The sequence below is a fragment of the Brachycentrus maculatus genome, unplaced genomic scaffold (genome assembly GCF_059751285.1).
Source record: "Brachycentrus maculatus isolate JH-2025_06_01 unplaced genomic scaffold, ASM5975128v1 h1tg000024l, whole genome shotgun sequence".
NCBI lineage: Eukaryota > Metazoa > Arthropoda > Insecta > Trichoptera > Brachycentridae > Brachycentrus > Brachycentrus maculatus.
This window is the reverse complement of record NW_028280778.1, coordinates 1,742,037-1,763,759: the sequence shown is the minus strand read 5'-3', so window position 1 is coordinate 1,763,759 and position 21,723 is coordinate 1,742,037. Positions and strand designations below refer to the sequence as shown.

General features: G+C 30.4%; 3 protein-coding genes across 5 annotated transcripts; 1 reads left to right on the top strand and 2 right to left on the bottom strand.

Moving 5' to 3' along the window:
• Nucleotides 1-69: 69 nt before the first annotated feature.
• Nucleotides 70-2,529, bottom strand: LOC148313080 (uncharacterized). Its single transcript, XM_088269373.1, has 3 exons — nt 1,278-2,529; nt 637-791; nt 70-235 (listed from the first exon to the last, which is right to left on the bottom strand). The coding sequence occupies exons 1-3, from the start codon at nt 2,278-2,280 to the stop codon at nt 77-79; spliced, it is 1,317 nt and encodes a 438-aa protein (XP_088125499.1). The 5' UTR covers nt 2,281-2,529; the 3' UTR covers nt 70-76.
• Nucleotides 2,530-2,828: 299 nt separating this feature from the next.
• On the top strand, nt 2,829-14,022 carry LOC148313079 (V-type proton ATPase subunit H-like). 3 transcript variants are annotated; one of them, XM_088269317.1, is made up of 11 exons: nt 2,829-3,018; nt 3,124-3,205; nt 3,359-3,548; nt 4,258-4,476; nt 8,403-8,552; nt 9,754-9,888; nt 10,452-10,637; nt 11,361-11,548; nt 11,961-12,149; nt 12,761-12,874; nt 13,218-14,022. In XM_088269317.1, exons 1-11 carry the CDS (start codon nt 2,955-2,957, stop codon nt 13,309-13,311), a joined length of 1,611 nt encoding a protein of 536 aa, XP_088125443.1. In that variant the 5' UTR covers nt 2,829-2,954; the 3' UTR covers nt 13,312-14,022. The 3 variants fall into 3 exon arrangements, with proteins under 3 accessions (XP_088125443.1, XP_088125448.1, XP_088125456.1); XM_088269322.1 differs by lacking the exon at nt 8,403-8,552; XM_088269330.1 differs by lacking the exons at nt 8,403-8,552; nt 12,761-12,874; nt 13,218-14,022 and having other exon boundaries at nt 11,961-12,153.
• Nucleotides 14,017-20,818, bottom strand: LOC148313078 (uncharacterized). The gene is made up of 9 exons (XM_088269341.1): nt 20,518-20,818; nt 19,530-19,633; nt 19,304-19,422; nt 18,809-18,928; nt 17,770-17,947; nt 16,668-16,930; nt 15,988-16,184; nt 14,916-15,161; nt 14,017-14,357 (listed from the first exon to the last, which is right to left on the bottom strand). The coding sequence occupies exons 1-9, from the start codon at nt 20,697-20,699 to the stop codon at nt 14,318-14,320; spliced, it is 1,449 nt and encodes a 482-aa protein (XP_088125467.1). The 5' UTR covers nt 20,700-20,818; the 3' UTR covers nt 14,017-14,317.
• Between the last annotated feature and the right edge of the window lie 905 nt (nt 20,819-21,723).

The window sequence follows — 21,723 nt, the reverse complement described above, 5'->3', positions numbered from 1 at the left end:
TTTTAATAAGATTTATTGTTTAAGAATAATATACATAGGAAAATAAATAAATAGCATTTTAATTTATAATTTCTTTTTACTTTCCATCTTGGTCACAATCGAATCTCTCCTGTTTTGACAACCAGCGCCTTAGTAAAACTTCCAAGACTTTAATTTTTTTTAAACCATCGGGGTTTTTACACAATTTATCAATACTTTCCCCACTTGGCACGATAATGCGAGCAATGATGACTTCCTGAAAACAATTACTTTTTTAGTATAATTGTGAATAGTATTTACATAATATGATATTTGTTTGCACAAATAAAATAAATACTTGGAACATTTACATTTGTTTATTGACCAACGAGTGCTTTCACCAATAACCGGTATTATATTTCTAATTTTATTTGAACAACAGTGGAAATATATATCATTGTAAAGATTTCAATTTAAAAAAATTTAAAAATGTAACAGAATTCATAGAAAAATAAAAAACGAAATGCCATGAATAATAGTGTCTACACCACAAAAAAAATAGTTAACCATGACATAATCAATTTTAATCAGAGCCAAACAAGACTATTTGAAATGATCAAGCAGAAACTCTGCCGAATACTTTTGGATTGTGGGATAGGCAACTCTGCACTAACTTACTTTTACTGCAGTTCCTGCCATTCGTACAGTTCCAAGGATATTTTTCCAGTCATATTTAGAGTGCCAAGATTTTGTAGTTGAATCCTGCGAGATAACGACTTCAACTAATACAATATAGCTAGCATGGTAGAATGGTTGTCCTTCTTTATACAATACTGAAACATAAAAATGTTTATGTAGATTTTTTTTTATTTGACATTTAAAATTTAATTCATATTTATACACATATCGCTCACTCCTTTCAAGAACGTCATAAATCAAAAATCGTCAATTTTCAGTTGTGCATGTTTTCGGAATACCCTGAAAATGTACTAAATCCCAGCAAAAGAGGCATATTTTTAAATTAATATTTACTCGCTACAGGGCAGAAAGTGTTGTTTTTGGATTTTGAAGAAAAGGTATTGTTTAACTATTTTTCTAAAAATACTAATTATTTTTCGAATGGAGATAAAACCTTCAGGTTTTACCTAAAAAGATCTGTTGCACAGTAAAAAGTTCAATAAGTGGCTTGATATTTATTTTTAATACATTGTATTATATTTGTAAACTTTAAAAACGTTCTCTTGAAAAATCAAGTTTTTTGATTTATGACGTTCTTGAAAGGAGTGAGCGATATAATAAAGTCAAAAATTCTGACTTACAAAAATCACCACCAAATTTGATCCCAGGTTTGACAATCCAACCTTTCGAACGATAATAATGATAAACAATATATTTTGAACAAAAATCAGGTTGTGATTTACTAAACAACTGCCAAGTTGTGTCTAAATCTAGAGGTTTCTCATTATCATCTAAAATTTGAAGGCAGCCTAAACCATATGCCAAAAAAAACGCTTCCTGCAAAGTCAACACTAAGCACTCTTCTAAATTTGATTGGTCAATATATACTTTAGGCGTTAAGTCTTTAAAATAGTCATCTTTTTCTGAATCACTGTCAGGCAGGACGATGACTGAATTAGGAGGAAAATTCAGATCATGAATTGTTTTTGTATCTTCAAGCATTTCACTTTCATCATTCTGTATTGGCGGCAATATTTCATTATGAGATGTGGATTTATCATAATTCGTGTCTATGACTATTGGTACGTTATTACCACTAGTGCTAGGTTGAGTGAAGTCTAATGTCTCTGTCTTTTTTTGTGCCAAATTTTCCTCATCACTGGAAAGAACATCTATAATTTCACAATTTTTAAGAACTGTTTCTGAGTCTAGATGTTTACTTTTACAACCTGATTCAGCATTATCTATTGTTGAATTGAGTTTCATGATATCATCTAGTAAATCACTTTGTGAACTTTTTGATGACCTTTTATTTCTGTTTTTACTACAGTCGATTTTATTCATCCATTTCTTTCGATGCAGATACTGTCGTTTCTTTAAAAACCTTGGTAATTCAGAATTATTTCTCATTATGTAGGGTCGCGACCGGGAATTCGAACCCTTACCGAAATTGCCCATGTTGTGTAAAGCACTTATCTCAGCCGGCGTTTTCACTATGACACCGAAGCCATTAAAAAGTCCAGTACAAATAATAGGTACCCAGTTATCAATTGAAATGCCTATTTCTGATTCAATGAATATCGGAAACGGTTGCTGTGATTCGAATGTACACTGTCTTTTTTTGCGTGGTTCCTTCAAATCCATTTTAATAAATGTAATAGGCAAAACTTTAAAACAAAACTACTTGTTAGTTGTTCTTGATATCAATACACAACACACAAAATTAGGAAATAACTTTCATTATAATGATTCTAAGAATTGTGCCGAACAAAAAAAACACTTTGCGGTAGTATTTTACGAATGTGGCTATTTATAAATTTTCCAAAATTATGACTATAACTGAAAATGTACAAAAACCCTCCTCCTATCTGTGTGAACTGTCAAACAAACGTCAAAACTTGACCAAAGAAATCATCCATATTTGGAACAATCCGAGATTGTCCTGATGATCGTCGGCAGATCGAGATACTTGATCGGAGTAGTCAGACAATATTATTTGAACGTATATTTGAATGATATGAAGTCAGTGACAGAAAACTGTCAAAATATATTTTTTCGCTCGGTTGGTGCAATCGTTTTGTATTATTATTGATCACAGTAGTGTTGTCTTTTTTTAGCACATATAAAAAATCTATTAGTACATGAAATGCAGCACGCCAATTAATGAGTCTGTTACTATCGTCATACCCATCAGTCACAAGACTTCTCAGCTGAGTCCGCCGAGTTGTTCGCCTTCTTTCAATATAATAATTCACTGTTTCTGGTTGTGTATAATTTTGGTTATTTGATCAAAAGTTTTAGCATAAGAGCTCGTTAAAATGGCGAATATGCATGATAATTCTATTAAAAACATTATTCCATCTTTACCAGATGAAAAGATTGGTGAGTTAATTCTGCCCAGCCCTATTTGTTTTTATTATATTTTATTAACGTCGTAATACCATTTTACATTATTATTTCTATTTAATATATTATTGTGTATTTAAGATATGATTGCTGCTACTAGTGTGCTCCAGCAGCAAGCTTCAGATATTCGGCAGCAAAAAGTAAATTGGCAGTCTTATTTGCAGTAAGTGCAATATTCTCTCATTTTTGTTATTATTCAACTACAAATGGCAGTGTAATGCTGTATATCACAAAACATTTTAAATTAAATTAAATAACCTTCTTTCCATTCTCTTGAATGTAATTCGTCTTTACCGAAATATTGTTTATTTTATAGGTCACAGATGATCACCCAAGAGGATTACAACTTTATTGTGTCATTCGATAGTGCCGATAGCAAAACAAAGGAGGTTCTGCTTAAGGACCAGAGGGCTCAATGTGCCAAGACTTTCTTCAATCTTCTTGGCCATGTTAGCAAGGACCAGACCATCCAGTACATCCTCATCATGATCGATGACATGCTTCAGGTAATCGTTTTTCCTTTCTCTTCAAAAAGGTACTACATATTGTATAAAAATAGAATCTTCAAAGTCCGTGCCAAGTAGCAAGGTGGATGATGACATTAACCTAGGGCAGGATTTGAGGACAATAGTGCAATTTTATATTAGATAGAACTCGCCAAATGAAACAAACTTTAAGATAAAATTGTCAAAAATCTCCAATTTTATGATGTATATTTAAATCATGGACTTTTCTGCCAATTATGTTTTTCCAGGTTACTGTGCTTTGTCCATAAAAGATTAACATCTGAACTGCTGTGAAAATTTAAGAAGAGATGTTATTACGTTCGCTCTTTGACATTTTAACGATTTTATTATGCTATGTAATATTTCAATACTGATTTATGGAAGCGACACATGGTACTGGCAAAGGAAGGATGAAAGTAGACTGAATGCTGTTGAAATGCGCTCCCTCAGACGAATGTGTAGAACATCGTTTTATGACAAAGGATTATAAGAAAGAAATGTAAGGTCGAACTAGTGATAATTGAAAAAATTAAGAAGAGTTCTTTAAGATAGTATGGACATGTGGAGCGAATGGATAGTGAGAGAATGACTAAGAAAGTGTATGTGGCGAATGTTAGCTGGAGAACAAAACTAGGACAGCCGAAAAATATTTAATTTTCATCACCTTATTTGCGCAGTTCTATAATTTTTATAATTTTTTTATTCACAGGAAGATAAGACCCGTGTTGAAATATTCCACGAGCATGCTTTGCGCAAGAGGGATTCTCTTTGGTTGCCCTTTTTGAACCTCTTGAATCGCCAAGATGGTTTCATCATGAATATGTCGTCTGGAATTATCGCTAAAATCGCGTGCTGGTCTCGCGAGCTGATGGATAAGACCGACTTACACTATTACCTCACTTGGCTGAAAGAACAACTGAAACTTAATGTAAGTGAAAACAAAGATATTTTCTCTTTCTTCAGTCAACATTTATTTAATTCATTGTCTGCAGCCTTTACAAAAACATGTATTTTTTATATCTTTTATTTTATGAAATTGAAAGATGAAAGGAAATACGTTTTATATTGAAGATGCATTTAAACAATGAGTTTAACAATTTAACAGTTTATAAAAAAAATTGACGTTCTGCAGGATAATTTTTGCAATTTTTTTTTTATTTATCACTGATCATCTCAGCAACAAATGCATTTTAAAAAGTGATATTTTAATCACACTGCCCTATGTACATTATCAATCTTAAAAGACTGATCGTTATAATGTAATTTTTTCTCATATTGGTTTTACGAATGAATGTTATTTTTTACTGTAAAGTCAGTTTTAATTTTAAATATCCATATATTTCTCTATGATTGTAAAACTTTGATTTTCCTTAGTTGAATTTAAAATTTTCAAATTCAGTGTTCACCAAAATTTTAGACAAATTTTTAATGACAAACTTGATAGAAAAACAATTTAAATATTATGAATTTTCTATTATGTAAATACATAGTTGTTATTTATAAATTTTGGCACTGTTACTTCACTACCTTGACTGATTGTTTCAATATCACTCCTAGTATGTACACCTAAAATAATGTTACCTTGTACAAAGTGCAGTAAAAGCTTGTTAATTTTAGCAACAATAATTAAAATTCAATCATATTAAAAAAGAAAATTATCCTGGGCCCATCATTATTTATTCATACAAAACATTTTTGAAAAAATTGAGTTTTTGTAAAAAAATCTTTGAGTCTTATGTATGTTTAAATTACCAATTTTGTAAGCCGTTTTTCTATTCCTTTTTTTTCAACAAAACAGAAAATTTATTTCAAAACATCTTTGCATATCAGTCTGTATATTGAAAACAAGTAATTTTTGTAATTTGCTAATTATACATTATAAATATTTTTCATGTTTTGATCCCTTTAATTTCATATTAATAGTTTTTTTTTGTAATAAATGCTTTTCCCCCATAATTATAATAATTATTGATGCACAATGGTGTATAACATACTACATACAGATATTTTTTTATTTGAATGAATTTAGTAAAACTAGTTACTATGCTAATATCAATTTATTTTCAATTTCAGATGTTATTCTAATCACTTAATTGAACTTTTTTTGTTTTTATATGTATGGGGAACCAAAAGTAACGGGAATTTCGTCATAACTTCTTTATGTTTTGAATTATTTTTACATCATGTCATCAATTTTGATCACCTTCAAAGTTTCCCTTGACCACAACGCACCCAATTCTGCAAACAATTCTTCCGTTGTTCAAAACATTTTTTAAATTCACTTATCGGGATTTTCTATCTATTTACATATCTAGGCCTTCCAGCAATTTTTGTTTTACCTCCTCCACAGTGGCAAAACGCTTTCCTCCTCTCATATCCCTTTTGAGTCTGGGAAACAAAAAGAAATCACAGGGGGCTAGATCACCTTGGAAATAAATTCTGGGTCCTCTTTGGGCTGATTTTGAAGCTCAAAACATGCCTGAAGTCGACGCTCCCTTTGCTCGCCTGTGAGAAGGCGAGGGACAAATTTGGCTGCAACTCTTCTCATGTGCAACTCTTTGGATAAAATCCTCCGAATTAAACTCTAAAATGATATTCCAAACATCTCACAGAGTTGATCAATGGTTCGGCAACGATCTTCACGAACGAGAGCATTGATTTTGTCGATGTTTTCGTTAGTTCTTAACGTTGAGAGGCGTCCTGAACGGGGTTGGTCTTCTATTGACATTTCTCCTTTTTTAAAATGTGAAAACCACTCGTAGACTCTGGTTTTACTAAGAGCAGCATCCCCGTAAGCAGTCTTAAGCATTACAATAGTTTCCACTGCCAATTTCCCCAACAAGACACAGCGAAATCATGTTTTCGGTAAAACGGAAAAAGATGTTTCACTAAAAAAATTCTCACAGACGAACCGATACACTCACAGCAACTTCGCTTCGCACACTAACTCAGGAGACAATGCGTGGTCGAACAATGCGTATCCTTACTCTCTCTCCCCACTACAGCGCAATTCCCGTTATTTTTGGGTCCCCACTCGTATTTTGATAACATTTCTTAAGCTTTAATTGTTGTTTTCTTAATCTTATAATGATCTCATTATTTTTAACATCCCTTTTACTCGAATAATATTTTTCTAGTTTAGTTGCTGTGTGAGCTTATACTTTATTAATTCCAATTAAAAATGAATTTCCGAATAATATTTTTGTTAATATAGCATGTTTTATTTGTATATTACTATTGAATGTATTTTAAGACTTATACTATTATATAATAACTGTCAGGCTGTATATATAAACCATATTTGTATATTTTAATCATAATCAATAAGTTTTTTGAATATATCTCCTCTACTAGATGGCATATTGTCAATTTCTTTGCCGAATACCTAAATTATTGTAATTATTTAAATCTTTTTTTTTTTTTAAATCCATGGTCGGTTTAAAGATGTTTTTATTTTTATTTTTTGTTCTTGATTAATGTAGATGCAATATATTGATGATTATATAATTTGGGATTTCGGATGTAAGTTTTACCTATATAGTAAATTTTTGCATAATAATACCTTTGTTTTGCTTTGATTCCACTCTTCTTCTATAACTTGTTTGTTTGCATACTAACACCTCCAGTATACATAATACATAAGATAGTGTTGAATTAACTTACTGTGTTTTTAAAATTTATTTTTTGGACTCTTGATAAATAATTTACAGATTTTTCCTTAATATTTTTTCTTTCCAAAAATTTACGTATGATTATCTTACGTGAAATTTAAAATGATTATGCTACTTTCCCATTTATTATATATTATATCTCATTCATCGGTTTTTATTTATAGTACCTACAGGTTTTAAAAAAAGCCTATGTACCTTTTTCCTGTATATTCATTTGTTAAATAAATAAAACCAATCTTTAATTTCAACGCCACTTTTACGTTTAAGTAAGGTTTGCCATTCATCCCAATATGTTGGGACATGAATGTATTAACAACCCAATATTCAGCTGACACACCGTGATTTTAATTTTAGCAAAAATTCCAAATTAGGTCATTTAAGATCTATAAAGTTTATTCAAAATAAAAATTCAAAAAAAATCTTATGATAAGTGTTTTTTTTCTTTTATTTGAATATTTCATGTGTTTTCTAAAATGTGAGTATTTAAAATGTTGTAAATTGATGTTTGCCTGACAATGGGTGTCTTACTACTATAAGTTCTATGACTATTTTTTAAATACAGTTAATTTCCTTACAAACCAATTCCCGTAAACTTATCTATGTGTATAGTTAGCTTGACTATACCTACCATAACTACATGGATGAGAACTCTTTTTTCCCATTTGTTTTATAACATTGTTTTATATCACTACATTTTTTAGTGTATTGTCAGCCTTAATATAACTTAAATTATGCCATAAAATAATCTACTAACAATTCAAAATCAAAATATCATATGTATGCATAGTGATTTAAACTTATAAATTTATGCTAATGATCTTATGGATAAAAAACTAAATAATATCTGTTTTACATAATTTATACCTTGAAAATGTTTTAATATGACTTCAAACATAGTGTAACAAAGTAATTTGTATATTACAATTGTGATTTGTATCTTATCTGTATTTAACAATATTTTCCTGATCAATGTAATAACACGTGTGTGAATCTTTGTGTTTTACGTGAAATAACGCAATCTGAATTGTGAACTTAACTTAGAAACAGTTTGGATTGGCTTCATTTAACCAGGAGCTGTGTAAGTGTTGCGCAAAATGAGCTTTTTAGACAACTAGCCGCAGCTTTCGGGGATTTGTCTTCCATGTTTGGGAAACATTTTCCTTTATTTTGAAATGATTCCAAGGCGGACCAACTGACAGCAGACATTGTGCACGCCGAGAATATTCGTCAGTCGAACTTGGGGACTGAAAAGGGAGCAAAGGGGACTCAAGAGTCCTATACGGAAGTGTCCGCCGCTCTGGATGAACTTAAATATTCCACTCTTGATATTTCGGTCTGTAATCTCATGGATTTTATTAACTATTTGTAAGTTATGTATAGAGTGCTTCACTAGGTAGTCTCCAATATGAACCAACTCCATTTTCTTCTCCATCCATATGAAGACATGACATAAAATAAATTGTTTTATGAGCTTGGTGCGTGTGAATCTAGTATGATCTTATATGTACACAAAAGAAGTTATTTATGTTTTAGCTTTTTCTGTCTAATGGAAGAAAAAAGTTAAATAATACTCATTTAAAATATTAATTGTTATCTTCCATTTCCATTATCAAATTAATTTCGCCTCTAAATTAGTTTACGCCATTCTGTCCTTCACTTCAGATACCAGACCAGAGGGATGTAAAATAAAGATTGAGTTACAAATCACAAAAAAACAACCCCCCTAGGAATCGAACCTGGGGCTTTGACCAAATGCGTTAACCACTAAAACTACACAGACGGACAAAACCTAAACCTGTGTCTTTGTATTTTTAATTTATTTTTTGACAAAACTTAAGCATTGTATTTTGGAAATTTTAAGGAAGTATTATTATTTGTCATCATCATTGTTGACTTGTGTAAAATAAATAGCAATATTAACTTATATTTTTAAATATATATACATGGTGCAGATTTAAATTTGCTCCATAATGGGTGTGATAAAGTCGATGATTTTCAATTTCAGGATTTCCAAAAAAACATTTTTAATACTTGTTATTCCATTTTTAAAAAGGAAACATTGTGATTTTTGTATTATAAAAAATATTATTTGATATCTTGATTTATAAGGTGCACTATACATATTCCATTCATTCAATCATCACGCAAGGAGCAAGGAGGTTGTAAATGAAAAAAATGATTTGATTTACCTATGTAATAATTTATGTAAATATTGCTGATAATATTATTTTAAAAGCTCATTTGTCCTCGTCTTACAGTATACTTATTATGCATATGCGCATGGAGTTTTACATATACCTTTCTTATATCTTGGATTTTGAACTAAAATAAGTTTTTTATTAAAAATGCATAATTTTTAATAATCTTTAGGTAGTATACATACTGAACATCACTGTTATTATTTCAGCGCCTGGTTTTTTTTTAACCTAAATATACTGAATTAGCATGTTTTAAGTCTCATTTACCGATTTAATTTTTTTTTTTTTACATAACTCCTTGACATGATTTTAATTTCTCTGGGATTTATTTCACAGAACAATGAATATATTCAATCGGTGGCTCGCTGTCTCCAAATGATGCTGCGTATTGATGAATACCGCTTTGCATTCCTTTCTGTTGATGGTATTTCTACGATCCTCTCCATCCTGTCATCCAGAGTCAACTTCCAGGTAATAAATTAATAATTTCATTAATTGATTTGACAGTCACTTTGTGGATATAAATAATAATAAACCCATTATTAACAATATGACAAAGCCTCCCCCTATTGTTTTTATTCCCACTGATAAGAAATAATAAATAAATAAAAATAAGAAACAGCTTCTACCCCTTCTTGAACCTTCAACGTTTCAAGGAGAGAACTCTAAAATTAAGAATCAGCTTCACATACGGTATTTGAAAATCATGTGAAATGCATCAAAAGAAGTGTCACAATAGATTTTAAGAAATAATGGTATTTACTAAGTAAAACTTAAATTAATATCCTTAAAAAAATTTACTAAATATGTGGGGGGGAAAAAATATTTTGAAATGATCTCTCTCTCAGGTCTCAATCCTGTGGATTGGTCGGTAGCAACAGATGACATATCTTTCGCCATTCTCACCTATTTTCGAAAGTCCTCTTCAGCTCCTCACACGTGTGGATATAATTGAAATGATATTCACATTGTAATGATGGACACCATATTTCAACAACTATACTTATACAAAATGTTAATTTTTTTTATAACAGGTGCAGTATCAATTGGTATTTTGCCTTTGGGTGCTAACTTTCCACCCCCTTCTGGCTGAGAAAATGAACAAATTCAATGTGATCCCAATTCTTGCGGACATCTTGAGTGACTCTGTCAAGGAAAAGGTTACCAGGATTGTTCTCGCTGTGTTCCGCAACCTTATCGAGAAGCCAGAAGACAACCAGGTAAATATTACTTCTTAAAGAATTATGCTACTTTTTTGACATCTCAACATAGATGAAGAAGAATATGGAAGTCTGGGCATTTACGGGGCTTACGATCGTCATAGGCTGGTTTAAGTGATGACTTTACACATGTGTAACATTCACCAATTCTACCCGTGATTGACAACCACATTATTCAAATTCTTGGAATTTTTATATATATGATCCAATTTTGTAACAATGTACAAGAATCACTAGAATTTTCGATAGTGACATCTATTGGTGAGACGAAGAAGCTTTTTTACTGAGCAGAAACTCTTATATTTGTACAAGTCCCGTAAATGCCCAGACTTCCATATTTTTCTTCATCTACGTAGAGATGTCAAAAAATAATATGATAAATAACTCCTATAATTGGAGATAATCCAGATTTGTGAACAAGTATTTGGACACACTCAAAATGTTGTTAATAATGCTACGATTTATCTTCATTTCCATCATAAACGAGTGGTTTAACAGCACATATATAAAAATTTATTTTATTTTATTTGTTTGTTTGTTTATTTTATTTGTTTGATAACGCCAATGTTCAACTGAACATATAATACCAAAACTGGACAGTATAGTAGTAAAACTACTGTGTCGATTTGGTGATTACCCAAAATACTGAAATATAATAAAGAAAGTATAAACTTTTGATTCCTCGCTTTGTTAATACGATGACTATTAATATCTCTGTTTCAGATGGCTAAAGAGCATTGCATGGCCATGGTTCAGTGCAAGGTGTTGAAACAGCTTTCCATCTTGGAGCAAAAGAGGTCTGACGATGAGGACATCATGGAAGATGTAGTGTTTCTGAATGAAAAACTCCAGGCTTCTATCCAGGACTTGAGCTCATTCGATGAATACTCCACGGAAATAAAGAGCGGAAGGTTATTACTTTTCATTTTTATTGAACTCTACAGACAATCCTTTCATTAGATATTAGTGTCTTCTTATAATTGTTGGAGGCATAGTTATTTGTTTATTGTAACTGCAGACAGTTGGTAGAATTCCATATTGAATTGTTGGGTAATATATCCAAAATAAAATAAATAGCAGTGTTTGAGAATGTCCTAAGAAAATGAAACGCGTCACGTATTAATATATACATAAATGAATGTAGAATGCAATCCAAAAAACTGTGTTTTATTTTGGATATATTACCCAACAATAATTATTTATATATTTTTTTTTAATATTTAAAATATCATCAGAGCCTGCAATGGCGGCAGCAGGATATTTTTTTTTATTGTATCTGACAAAGTGAGTGGCAGTTTTGGTATTACATTTTTTTCTTCACAGGTTGGAATGGTCTCCGGTGCACAAGTCAGCCAAGTTCTGGCGTGAGAATGCGGGGAGACTGAACGAGAAGAACTATGAACTTCTGCGAACCCTCATCCACCATCTGGATACCTCCAAGGATCCCCTTGTGCTCTCCGTGGCCTCCTTCGACATCGGGGAATATGTCCGACACTATCCTCGTGGAAAACAGTAAGATTTTTACAAACATAAACAGTTATCAATAACGTCATTAAAATTTAGTATCTTCAATTTTAAATTGTTGTTTATCTTTCAAACATGATAAATTATATAAACAACATGAATTGTTTGACAATGTTTGTAAAATTTTCAAGCACCAAACTAGAAAATATTTTAAAATAAACACATGCAAAAGCATTTGGAAGCGAATTAGTGCCATTTACAGAATTTCATTTCATGAAGTTATTTTTAATATATTTTTGTAAAGCAGAATTCTTCTTCTTCTTCTTCTTTTTAATGGCTTTTCACCCATCTTGGATTTTATAGCCAGTGTCGAGTTATTATAGCAGACTTCAGAAAATTTATTATTTTTCTAGAATCGATAACAATTATTTCATTAATGGAATCAACGGTTCTTATCTATTCATTTTAAATTTTCATAAAACATCAGAATACAATTTTTGATAATCATAATGAGTCCTTTGAAACACGTGTCACAATATAGAATAATAATTAGTGGTAGTCACCAAGTAAACGATATAATTTAAAATATAGTATTTTTTTTCAATATACTTTCCTCTATTTCTCAACATTATAATGATATAATTGAAACTTTTCTTTAGCGTAATCGAGCAATTGGGAGGAAAGCAGCTTGTGATGCAGCTGTTGGGCCATGAAGATCCTAACGTTCGCTATGAAGCCCTTCTTGCTGTCCAAAAACTAATGGTCCATAACTGGTAAGGCTGTTTATCCAACATCCCCTCAATTATTCATATACAATTAGATATGGCAGCCACTGTCGTATTGTCATTTAGTGTCATTTCTCGACCAGAAGAGTGGCATCTTATTTTTAATCCTAAGAAGCTAGCGCTACAGGCATGTGGCATCTTGAATTCAATCAGCCATTGTTCATTTCATCTTTCCCTTTTTTTGCAATTTGACGAATAGGTTGCATTTTCACATCAAACTTGATGTGAAAATGCAATTGACATTCCCACTTTAGGAATTATCATTAAAATAAAATGTAAGTGAAATATTCACAATTTACTTGCGATTCTAAAATGCATTTTTTTTGTACAGGGAATACCTTGGAAAACAATTGGAAAAGGAACAAACTGGCAACTCTGCCACTGGAAAACTAGGTGGAAACAGCTCTGTCGGCGCAAAGGCTTAAATATTTGATCCCAACATAATATTAACAGTCTTTTTATATTGACTGTATAATTTTTGTCCTAATAAACAACTGTATTATAAAAAATAAATACTTAAATTGTTATTGCCATTGTAAAATAAAATCTAATTGCTTCTTATCAATGCAATTTTATTGTGTATAGATTTACATTAATGAACAGATTTTTTAATAAAAAAATATTTTAACACATGTGTGTATGTGTTTTGAGTATCTGTTTTCACTGCCTAGAATTGATCAAAATACTCCAATATTTGATCAGATAAAATTTCTTAAATCATCAATATTGCTGTTTTTGTCACAATTGCAACTTCAATCGAAAACATACATTCCAAATTTATCTGAGTTAATAATTTATCAGTTCTTAAATAGAAAAAACATATTACACGTTGTATATAAATAATATATGATAATAAAAATATATAAAATAAATTATAAAACCACGCATAACATGATAATTTGTATGTATTATTATGATTGGGTGACATGAAAGTGTTATCAGTTTCGTGTTTTATTTGATAAGCACACATCATTATATTTTTAAAACATTTTTGTTTGTAATAAATTTTGTGTATTTGTATTGCAGGTTAATTCAATACATATTGTAATTTATCAAAGTGGTTGCTAGTATTATGACCTTAGATTGTTATAAAGTGTTTAAAAAATTAGATATTTAATAAACAAATGTTCAGTTAATTTATTGACTTTTATTTGTCATCATTTAAAAATACACGCATCGTAAAATATAATTCTAAAAATATTTGATTTTTAAATATTTTCAATCGTACATGACATGTGATTCTGTCATAAAGTACACAAACCAAATATCACAGGGGTGGTGAAAATTGCGGTTTATTACTAAAACCTTTGGCCAAAACAGTCATCATTATTATGTTTGGCAAAAAGTTTGTGTTTTTGTGTCCCTCTTCAAGTCTTATAAAAAAAATATTTCATACATTTATATGTACATAAAACACACAATGTTATAATATTATCTTGTCGTTATACCTTTTCTCCACTGCGGAACACCCCTGGAAAATAAAAATATGAAAGTTATTTAAAGTTTACTTCAAAACTGATCAAAACAAAGTCTGGAAATACACACACAGCTTAAGTCAGTTGTGATCAACTGCTTCAAGTTTCCGAATTTGGGCATTCTGCAGTTTCAATACGATAATTCATTTACATGGGAGTTTTGAGCAGCCAGCATGCAGTCGTAATCGGTCACTGCGGTGATGCTGACTTCAATAGTGCACACATAATAGTTCCTAGCCATCGCCCACGCTCTACTGCCTGGGAATCTGCGTTCTTTGCTTCGTCTCAAGCTTCCAAAAAAATTGTTTTTAAAAAAAAATCTCTTTTAATATGTAGTTTTAAATAAGTTAAATTTCAATCAATAAAATCTAATAGTTTGAACACATTATAGACGTATTATAAATGGAAAAGGCTTCATTTTTATACTGTGATTAATAAAAACCCTAAATAAACCAAGGTATGATACGTAAGATATTGATAAGTAAAGATGAAGTAAGATAAGGTAATATTGTTTAAGCAAATAATTGGCAGTAAGTAACACGTAATATACATACAGTTTTGGTAATAGGTCCACGTGAGATGTAGTGTTCGGCAAAACAAATGTGTCTACTGATGAATACTTCTTAACCCTGCGACACCATTGTTCAGTAGGTTTGTCATATTGCTTCGAAGGTCTGTTTGTATTATAACAGCAACTCTTTTTGTAAATATTACGGCGCTCCAAATTATCACAGGATTTTGTTTTTCTTAATTTATTTAATTTTCCTTTTCTATTGTTTATGAATTCTTGATCTCGCTGTCTGTTAAAATTTAATTGCTGTCAAATTAGTTTAATTTGCAGAAAATGCAGTAATCAGTTGGTAAATTATTAATGATTTTTACCAGTTAATACTATTGAAAAAAACATGTAGCTAATAATACAATTTTATCATTAAAAACGTATGTTAATAACATAAATTAAACGAGACTATCCTTATAAACAACGGAATATTTCAATGATAGTTTGAAGGATAGTTATAAAAATCATTGAATAAACAATAATTTAACTATAAAAAAAACCTAATTATAAGCTGGGTTAAATGTAATAATATTAACTAAACAAGCACAGGATTTGAAGGAAATCGTTTAATTTCATATAAAATTAAAATTCATCTCAATTTCCTTCTACACCCTTTTCTAAGTAATCCTGAGTTATGCTAACATAGATTTATCTTGTTTGCTGACTATAATTGGAGTACTGTAAATTGTTTATAAAAAAATAATCGCAGTCACAAATTAAAATCAAGGCATCTCATATAACGCTTGTGTTGACATGTGAATAAATACAGATGATGTAAGTGAAGGAACTCAGAGTGAAACCTGTATGGAATAGGAAATAGAGGGATACATTGAAGGAAATATAAACGGGATTGCGTATACATATTCCTACAACATGAAATTTGAAGACAGTAATGAATACTCCCTTCAGGACAATATATACCTCATAAATAATATGTATTATAAAGCGACATGTACAAATATCATTTTTTGAAACTAAAACTTATTTCAAGCAATAAATTATGTTCTATCAATTCTTTAAAAATCATTAAACAAATAATGAGAAAGAGTGTGACGAAATTATTTTACCTATATTCTTTAATTTTTTTATTTGCTTCAAAAGCTCTTTTCTCTTTGTCTTTCGAAGACTTTGCCTCGTCTTCCATAAGTTTCTGTTCCATGTGTCGTTTTCTCGATTCTGTCCATTTCAATATATCTTCTTTTTCCAGTTTTTTCTCAGATTCCTTTGCTGAGGCTATTTTTCTTTGTTTTAATGTCTCATCAACCTAAAAGAAAATAATAACAGCACAATGATGAAAGAGTCGTCAATTATTTATTATTCTTATTCTTATCAATATTTCTTTTAAAAAATTTAGAAAATTACATAATGCCTACTTGAGAATGAAAAAGAACAAAAATAAATCCTTCTTCTTTAACACCTCTCTATACTCAAAGAACTATTGTATAGGACACCGCATAAAATCGACGCAGTGTTAACCCAGTCGTTAATTATATGAGGCAAGGTGATTAGTCCAGCACTCCGGATTCTTTTATAGAAGTGGAATATATTTGATGACTTTCCTGAAGGACACTCAGGTTCTGCTACGCGAGAATGTACAAGAACAACAACAACAGCTAGGGTACTCGGGGCTCATTACCCGTACTCGTACTAACTATATCACTTAGACACTGCTAATGCGTATGAATCCTTTGTGGTGAAATAATAACAATAATCTTTTTGAAATGCATTTATTATTTTTTCTACTTACGCACATGTCATCCAAAAGCTTTTTCTCATTAGTTTTACTTTTCTTCCATATTTCTAGTATATCTTTTGGTTTGGTAGATTCACCAGTATTTTTCTTCACAGATTTCGATTGGCTATCATCCTCTTGGAATTCGGTTTCCTTATGATATTTATGAGCTTCTCGTAAAGCCTTCCATATTTCAAGTGATTTAGATTGCATTTCTTTTAAATATCTGTATTCCAATAACCAATTATGATGTTGGACAACTTCTTCACTCGATATATCTGTGTATTGTGACAAAATATTAAGAAAAACATTTGAAAAATTATTGCATATGCAACAAAAAATATCATGCGGTAGTTACCAACCAGACGGTTTCGCAAACATATTAAAAACATTAAAATTCAGAAAACTGTGTTGTTTTATTTCATATTAAAATGTAAAGTATACAACTTATTCCCCTCTTAACACACTGTTTGCGGGAAACGCTTAAAAGCGTCATTAACATACTGTTTGTTGGTAGAGAGAGGGAGACGCTTATAAGCACTCTATTTGCTTACTTTTGATTCAGTGCAATATGCCAGAAAACATTATACAGATTGGAGTTGGGTTTGCGGTTACTTGTGATAAGTATACGATCCTAATTAATAAACTAATTAGTTTCGTGAAAACACCACGAAAATGTATTAAGGAACAAGCTATCAATGTTTCAATTCAATACATACACAATAAGTACAAATAAGGGCCAAAGTTTTCAGAATAAGGGTCGGGATTTCCACTTATTTCCATGAGGAACTAAAGTTTCGTGTGGTAGATTCCTATAATGACTGAACCCTGTTTTTTTTTCTACACACATGAAAAAGCATGGTATCTATGAAGTCACTGAATTTCACTTTTGTAGTGGCATTCAACTTATTATAAAGAACAATTTTGATGGATATAATCTAAAGGGAATTTATTATTTTATCTAAATCTTAATGAATATAAAATCGTATGGCAAATTCCAATAAAATAGGCAAAGCTGCAGATGATTATAAATTCTATTCTTATGAATAGAATCCTATAATAAAACTTTTTAAGCACTAGAACAAAAATACTGATTATTATAATTATTTTTTATTACCTGGTAGAAAATTTTCAAGTGCCTTAATAACCTTTACAATATCCGTATTGGCTGAAGATTCGTCCGTCACACTAGTAAATTTATTCCAACACTTTAGGAATATATTGTGTTCTACTTCACCCCACCCTCCTGTATGTCCGCCATTTCTTTGTAAGAAATTTTGAAAATTCTTTACATCCTGAAATTTTAACAAATATGTAAAACTATAAAAATGAAATAAAAATTGATATTTCATCCTTTATTTATAAAGCGAAGACCAATAGTCAATTATTTTAATATTTTGCATATAAAAAAGATGTTTTAATTTAAAATATGATAAAAATAATAATTTAATTCCTAATTGACTAATCAATCAATGAGTGCAATATTTAATTACCCTTTTTTGTTATGTATAAGTAAAAACAGTATTTTTTTAAATAAAAACATTAACAAGATTTAAAAAATTTAAAAACTAACAATAATTAATAACTAATATTAGAGAAAGATCATATCGACGCAAAGTACTCTATCTGCAAATCGGTTATTTTACAGGAGAGAGCTTATAAGATTTTTTCAACATATTTTTATTTATTGATTAACGGTTTTATCTGAAATTCTAAACTTGTATTATACATTTAAAAACACAATAAAATGATCTATTAAATTGTTTAAAATCTTTATTATTTGTCAAAATTAAGTAGTTAGCGTTTTAGGAGTTAAATTCATTTTGAAAATTTGATGTAGATAGTGTCTTATACGCCTGAAACTAGGCGTAATTTATTTAATACATTTTTTTGTTTGTTTATATATGTAGATAACGGTCAGTTGATTACATACACCAAATATCTCAAAAATGACAAAAATGTAGTTAGAGCATTTTACGTAGGGCACGTCGATATAAGAAGATCAGCTGATGCTTGCAATCCAACACTATGTTCTAATGCTACCACATGTCCAGCCTCTATCAGTGCTCCACAAACAATTTTATGATCAGGTTGGAAGCCTCATTAGCCTCTCCCGGAAGCCTGCAGATAAGTCAAGGTTTAAATAAAATGTTTACCTGATTGTCAGCTCTGGATGTATTCTTTCCAAACTTTCTGATTGGTGAGGATTGTGATGCAGAATTATTTTTTGAAACGGGTCTCTGTTCACCATGTATAAGACACTCTGACATTTTAATCTTAAAAGAATAAAACTTCCTTCACAAATTGTAATTTTGGCATTTGTAAGAAATGTTTTTTATCAATATGGTTATAAATTGCAGGTAAATTTTCTACATTAAAAATATTTGTCTCTTTGAATACATTCAAGATGATTAAAATATAGCAAAACCTGTAAATTATGTATATTGTCCTTGTTTAATTAAGCACGTGTTACTAACTCACAAATACTCTCTCTGCCACCAAGCATTATTTGTAATAAAAAAATGTTATTAATGTGACTGCAATCCTGATATTGGAAAAAAATGTCTTTTAAGGTTTCCATTGCAATAATTGTTTGTGATTTTTGTCTGAATGGGAATAGTATGTATTTTGGAATTCTTCTACATTCTAACCTGTTCACATAAAGTTTTTTCATTTATTTTCAGTGCATCCGTTTCCTTTTTAATCAGTACCTTCATATCAGATAACTGCCGCTCCAAATCAATCAAGGTATTTTTGTAAAATTCTACATCTATAAAAAATAATGCAATTTGAATAATAATACATTTAAATAGTTAAATATTACCTTATCTATCATAACCCAATATTAAATCTAAATATTTTCAAAAAATAATTTACCAAGACTTAGCATTTTTTCACGCGATGAAACATTCTCTTGAAGAATAGCCATGGAATGTTTTATTGCAGAGCATTTCTCATTTAATAATTGGACATCTTTATTTCTAAAAATTCACAAAATTATTCTTTAAATAAAAATTCATATTTGTGCTCTTATGATACACACAAATATTTCAATACAACTGTATTTTCAGGTTAGCTTAAGCGGCATGTATTTGTTATGAGATAGTGAGGGTCAAATTAATAACCATTGACTCACAGTCCGCGACACTAACAGGGCCATAACCCGACACTGCAGTAAAAGCAAAAGAAAAAAATTATACATTTGTATATATATATATATATATATATATATATATAATATATATATATATATATATATATATATATATATATATATATATATATATACATATATATATACATAATTTTCTGTGTGTGAGTGTGTAAATATTAATGCATTTGCAATCTGCAAATATCTTGTTTTTCATTCACCCAAACACTGATAAAACATTAACCTTGATGAAATATTTAAATCTCAGTCATTATAAACAATATCAAAGTATAATTAATTATCAAATAAATTTTAGTAATAGCCTTATTTAATATATTTTCTCATTCTTGTAAATACAACTCCACTCATCCAGCCAACTCACTTAAGTATATTTTTCTGTGTTTAGTTTATGATCTATCCATAAGGAAAGATATTTTTTGAAACTGGTTGTAAACATAATAGCAAGTAGTGAAAATAAATTTTGAGTTTTATTTTTATAATTTTTTTTAAATGCATCACATGGTGTCAAAAAATAGCATTAAAATAGGTTTATTTGATTTATTTTTAATAGCGTTCAATTATTCATACAATACTACAAATACAATATTTATTATAAACATTCAATTTTAAAGTTTTATTATTTTTTGGAAATAATAATCGTGGTGAAAAACTATCAATTACAAAATTGATTAGATTACAGAAATCAAATATTACCTTTTGCATTCCAAATCAGATATAAAATACTTCAAATCATCATACTTAGAAGTTTTGAGGGCAGCAAGTGTGTTGTTATGTAAAATTTGCTCTTGTGCTTTCAATCTTTTAAATAATGTGTGAAATTTTATGTAGTAATCTGTGGACTTGGCAATTTTACTTTTTTTAAATAAGTCATCCATTTTTAAATGATTTTCCCACAAAGCATTTGCTTATCTATTTTGCTAAAATATTTGCTTTTTCAAAATAGGTATATAAAAAAACCTACATCATCTAGATGTTTTATAATTTAACCATAGCAACAGTAAACAACAAAAAAAATCAAGAAACAATATTACGTTGCTTGGTTACCAAATAAACAAAACATACAAAACTCATTTACTTCATTAACATCAACAGGTTGAAGGAAAAAAACTATCCATTAACCAATCATCAAAAGTAAGCAGAGAGAATTCTTTGTGGGTTACAATCTTTGTGATGAATGGTTTGCTTTTTTCATGGTCAGTCTCCATACGTCTCTTTAACTCGGCGTACCCGTTACAATGCATATCGGAGATAATATGGTCCATAAAGGTTAAGCAGGTTCGTCCTCTGTAGTTTGCGCATTCGCACATGCCTTCCGCAATAAGAACCAGGCCTGGGTGGCTTATATTATGGCCTATCCATTTAGCTCGGCATTTCGTCGGCAGTTCTCGTCAGAACTTTGGGACGCGGATCTGACTTGGGAGGATGCAAGGGAGCTGGCAGCCGACGGAAAAGCCTGGAGACAGTTTGTGGACTCCATATGCTCCACCTAGGGAGCGGATATGGTTTAATAATAATAATAATATCCATTTGGCTCGCTGTTGTGTAATATTGTGCAGAGAGAATAGATAATACAATAACATACCAACATGAATTTGAAATAATAAAAAAATGCAGGTATGGATCTAAAATTTATAATAAAAATTTTTCTTATCTGTCTTCTTCTTCTCTTTTTTAGTCCTCATTACTGAGGATTGTGACCCTTGATGAAGCAATGACTCTTTTTCAATTATCCCTTGACTTCACTGCACGTACCGCTCCAACCACCGAGGTGCCTGCTGCTGTCACAACTTGATCGGTCCATCGTGTGGCGTATCATCCTCTCCCTTTCTTCCCCTCCAGGCTACCAATCACAACCAGCCGTTCCAAAGAACTAAAGAATTAGTTGTATACAGACATTGG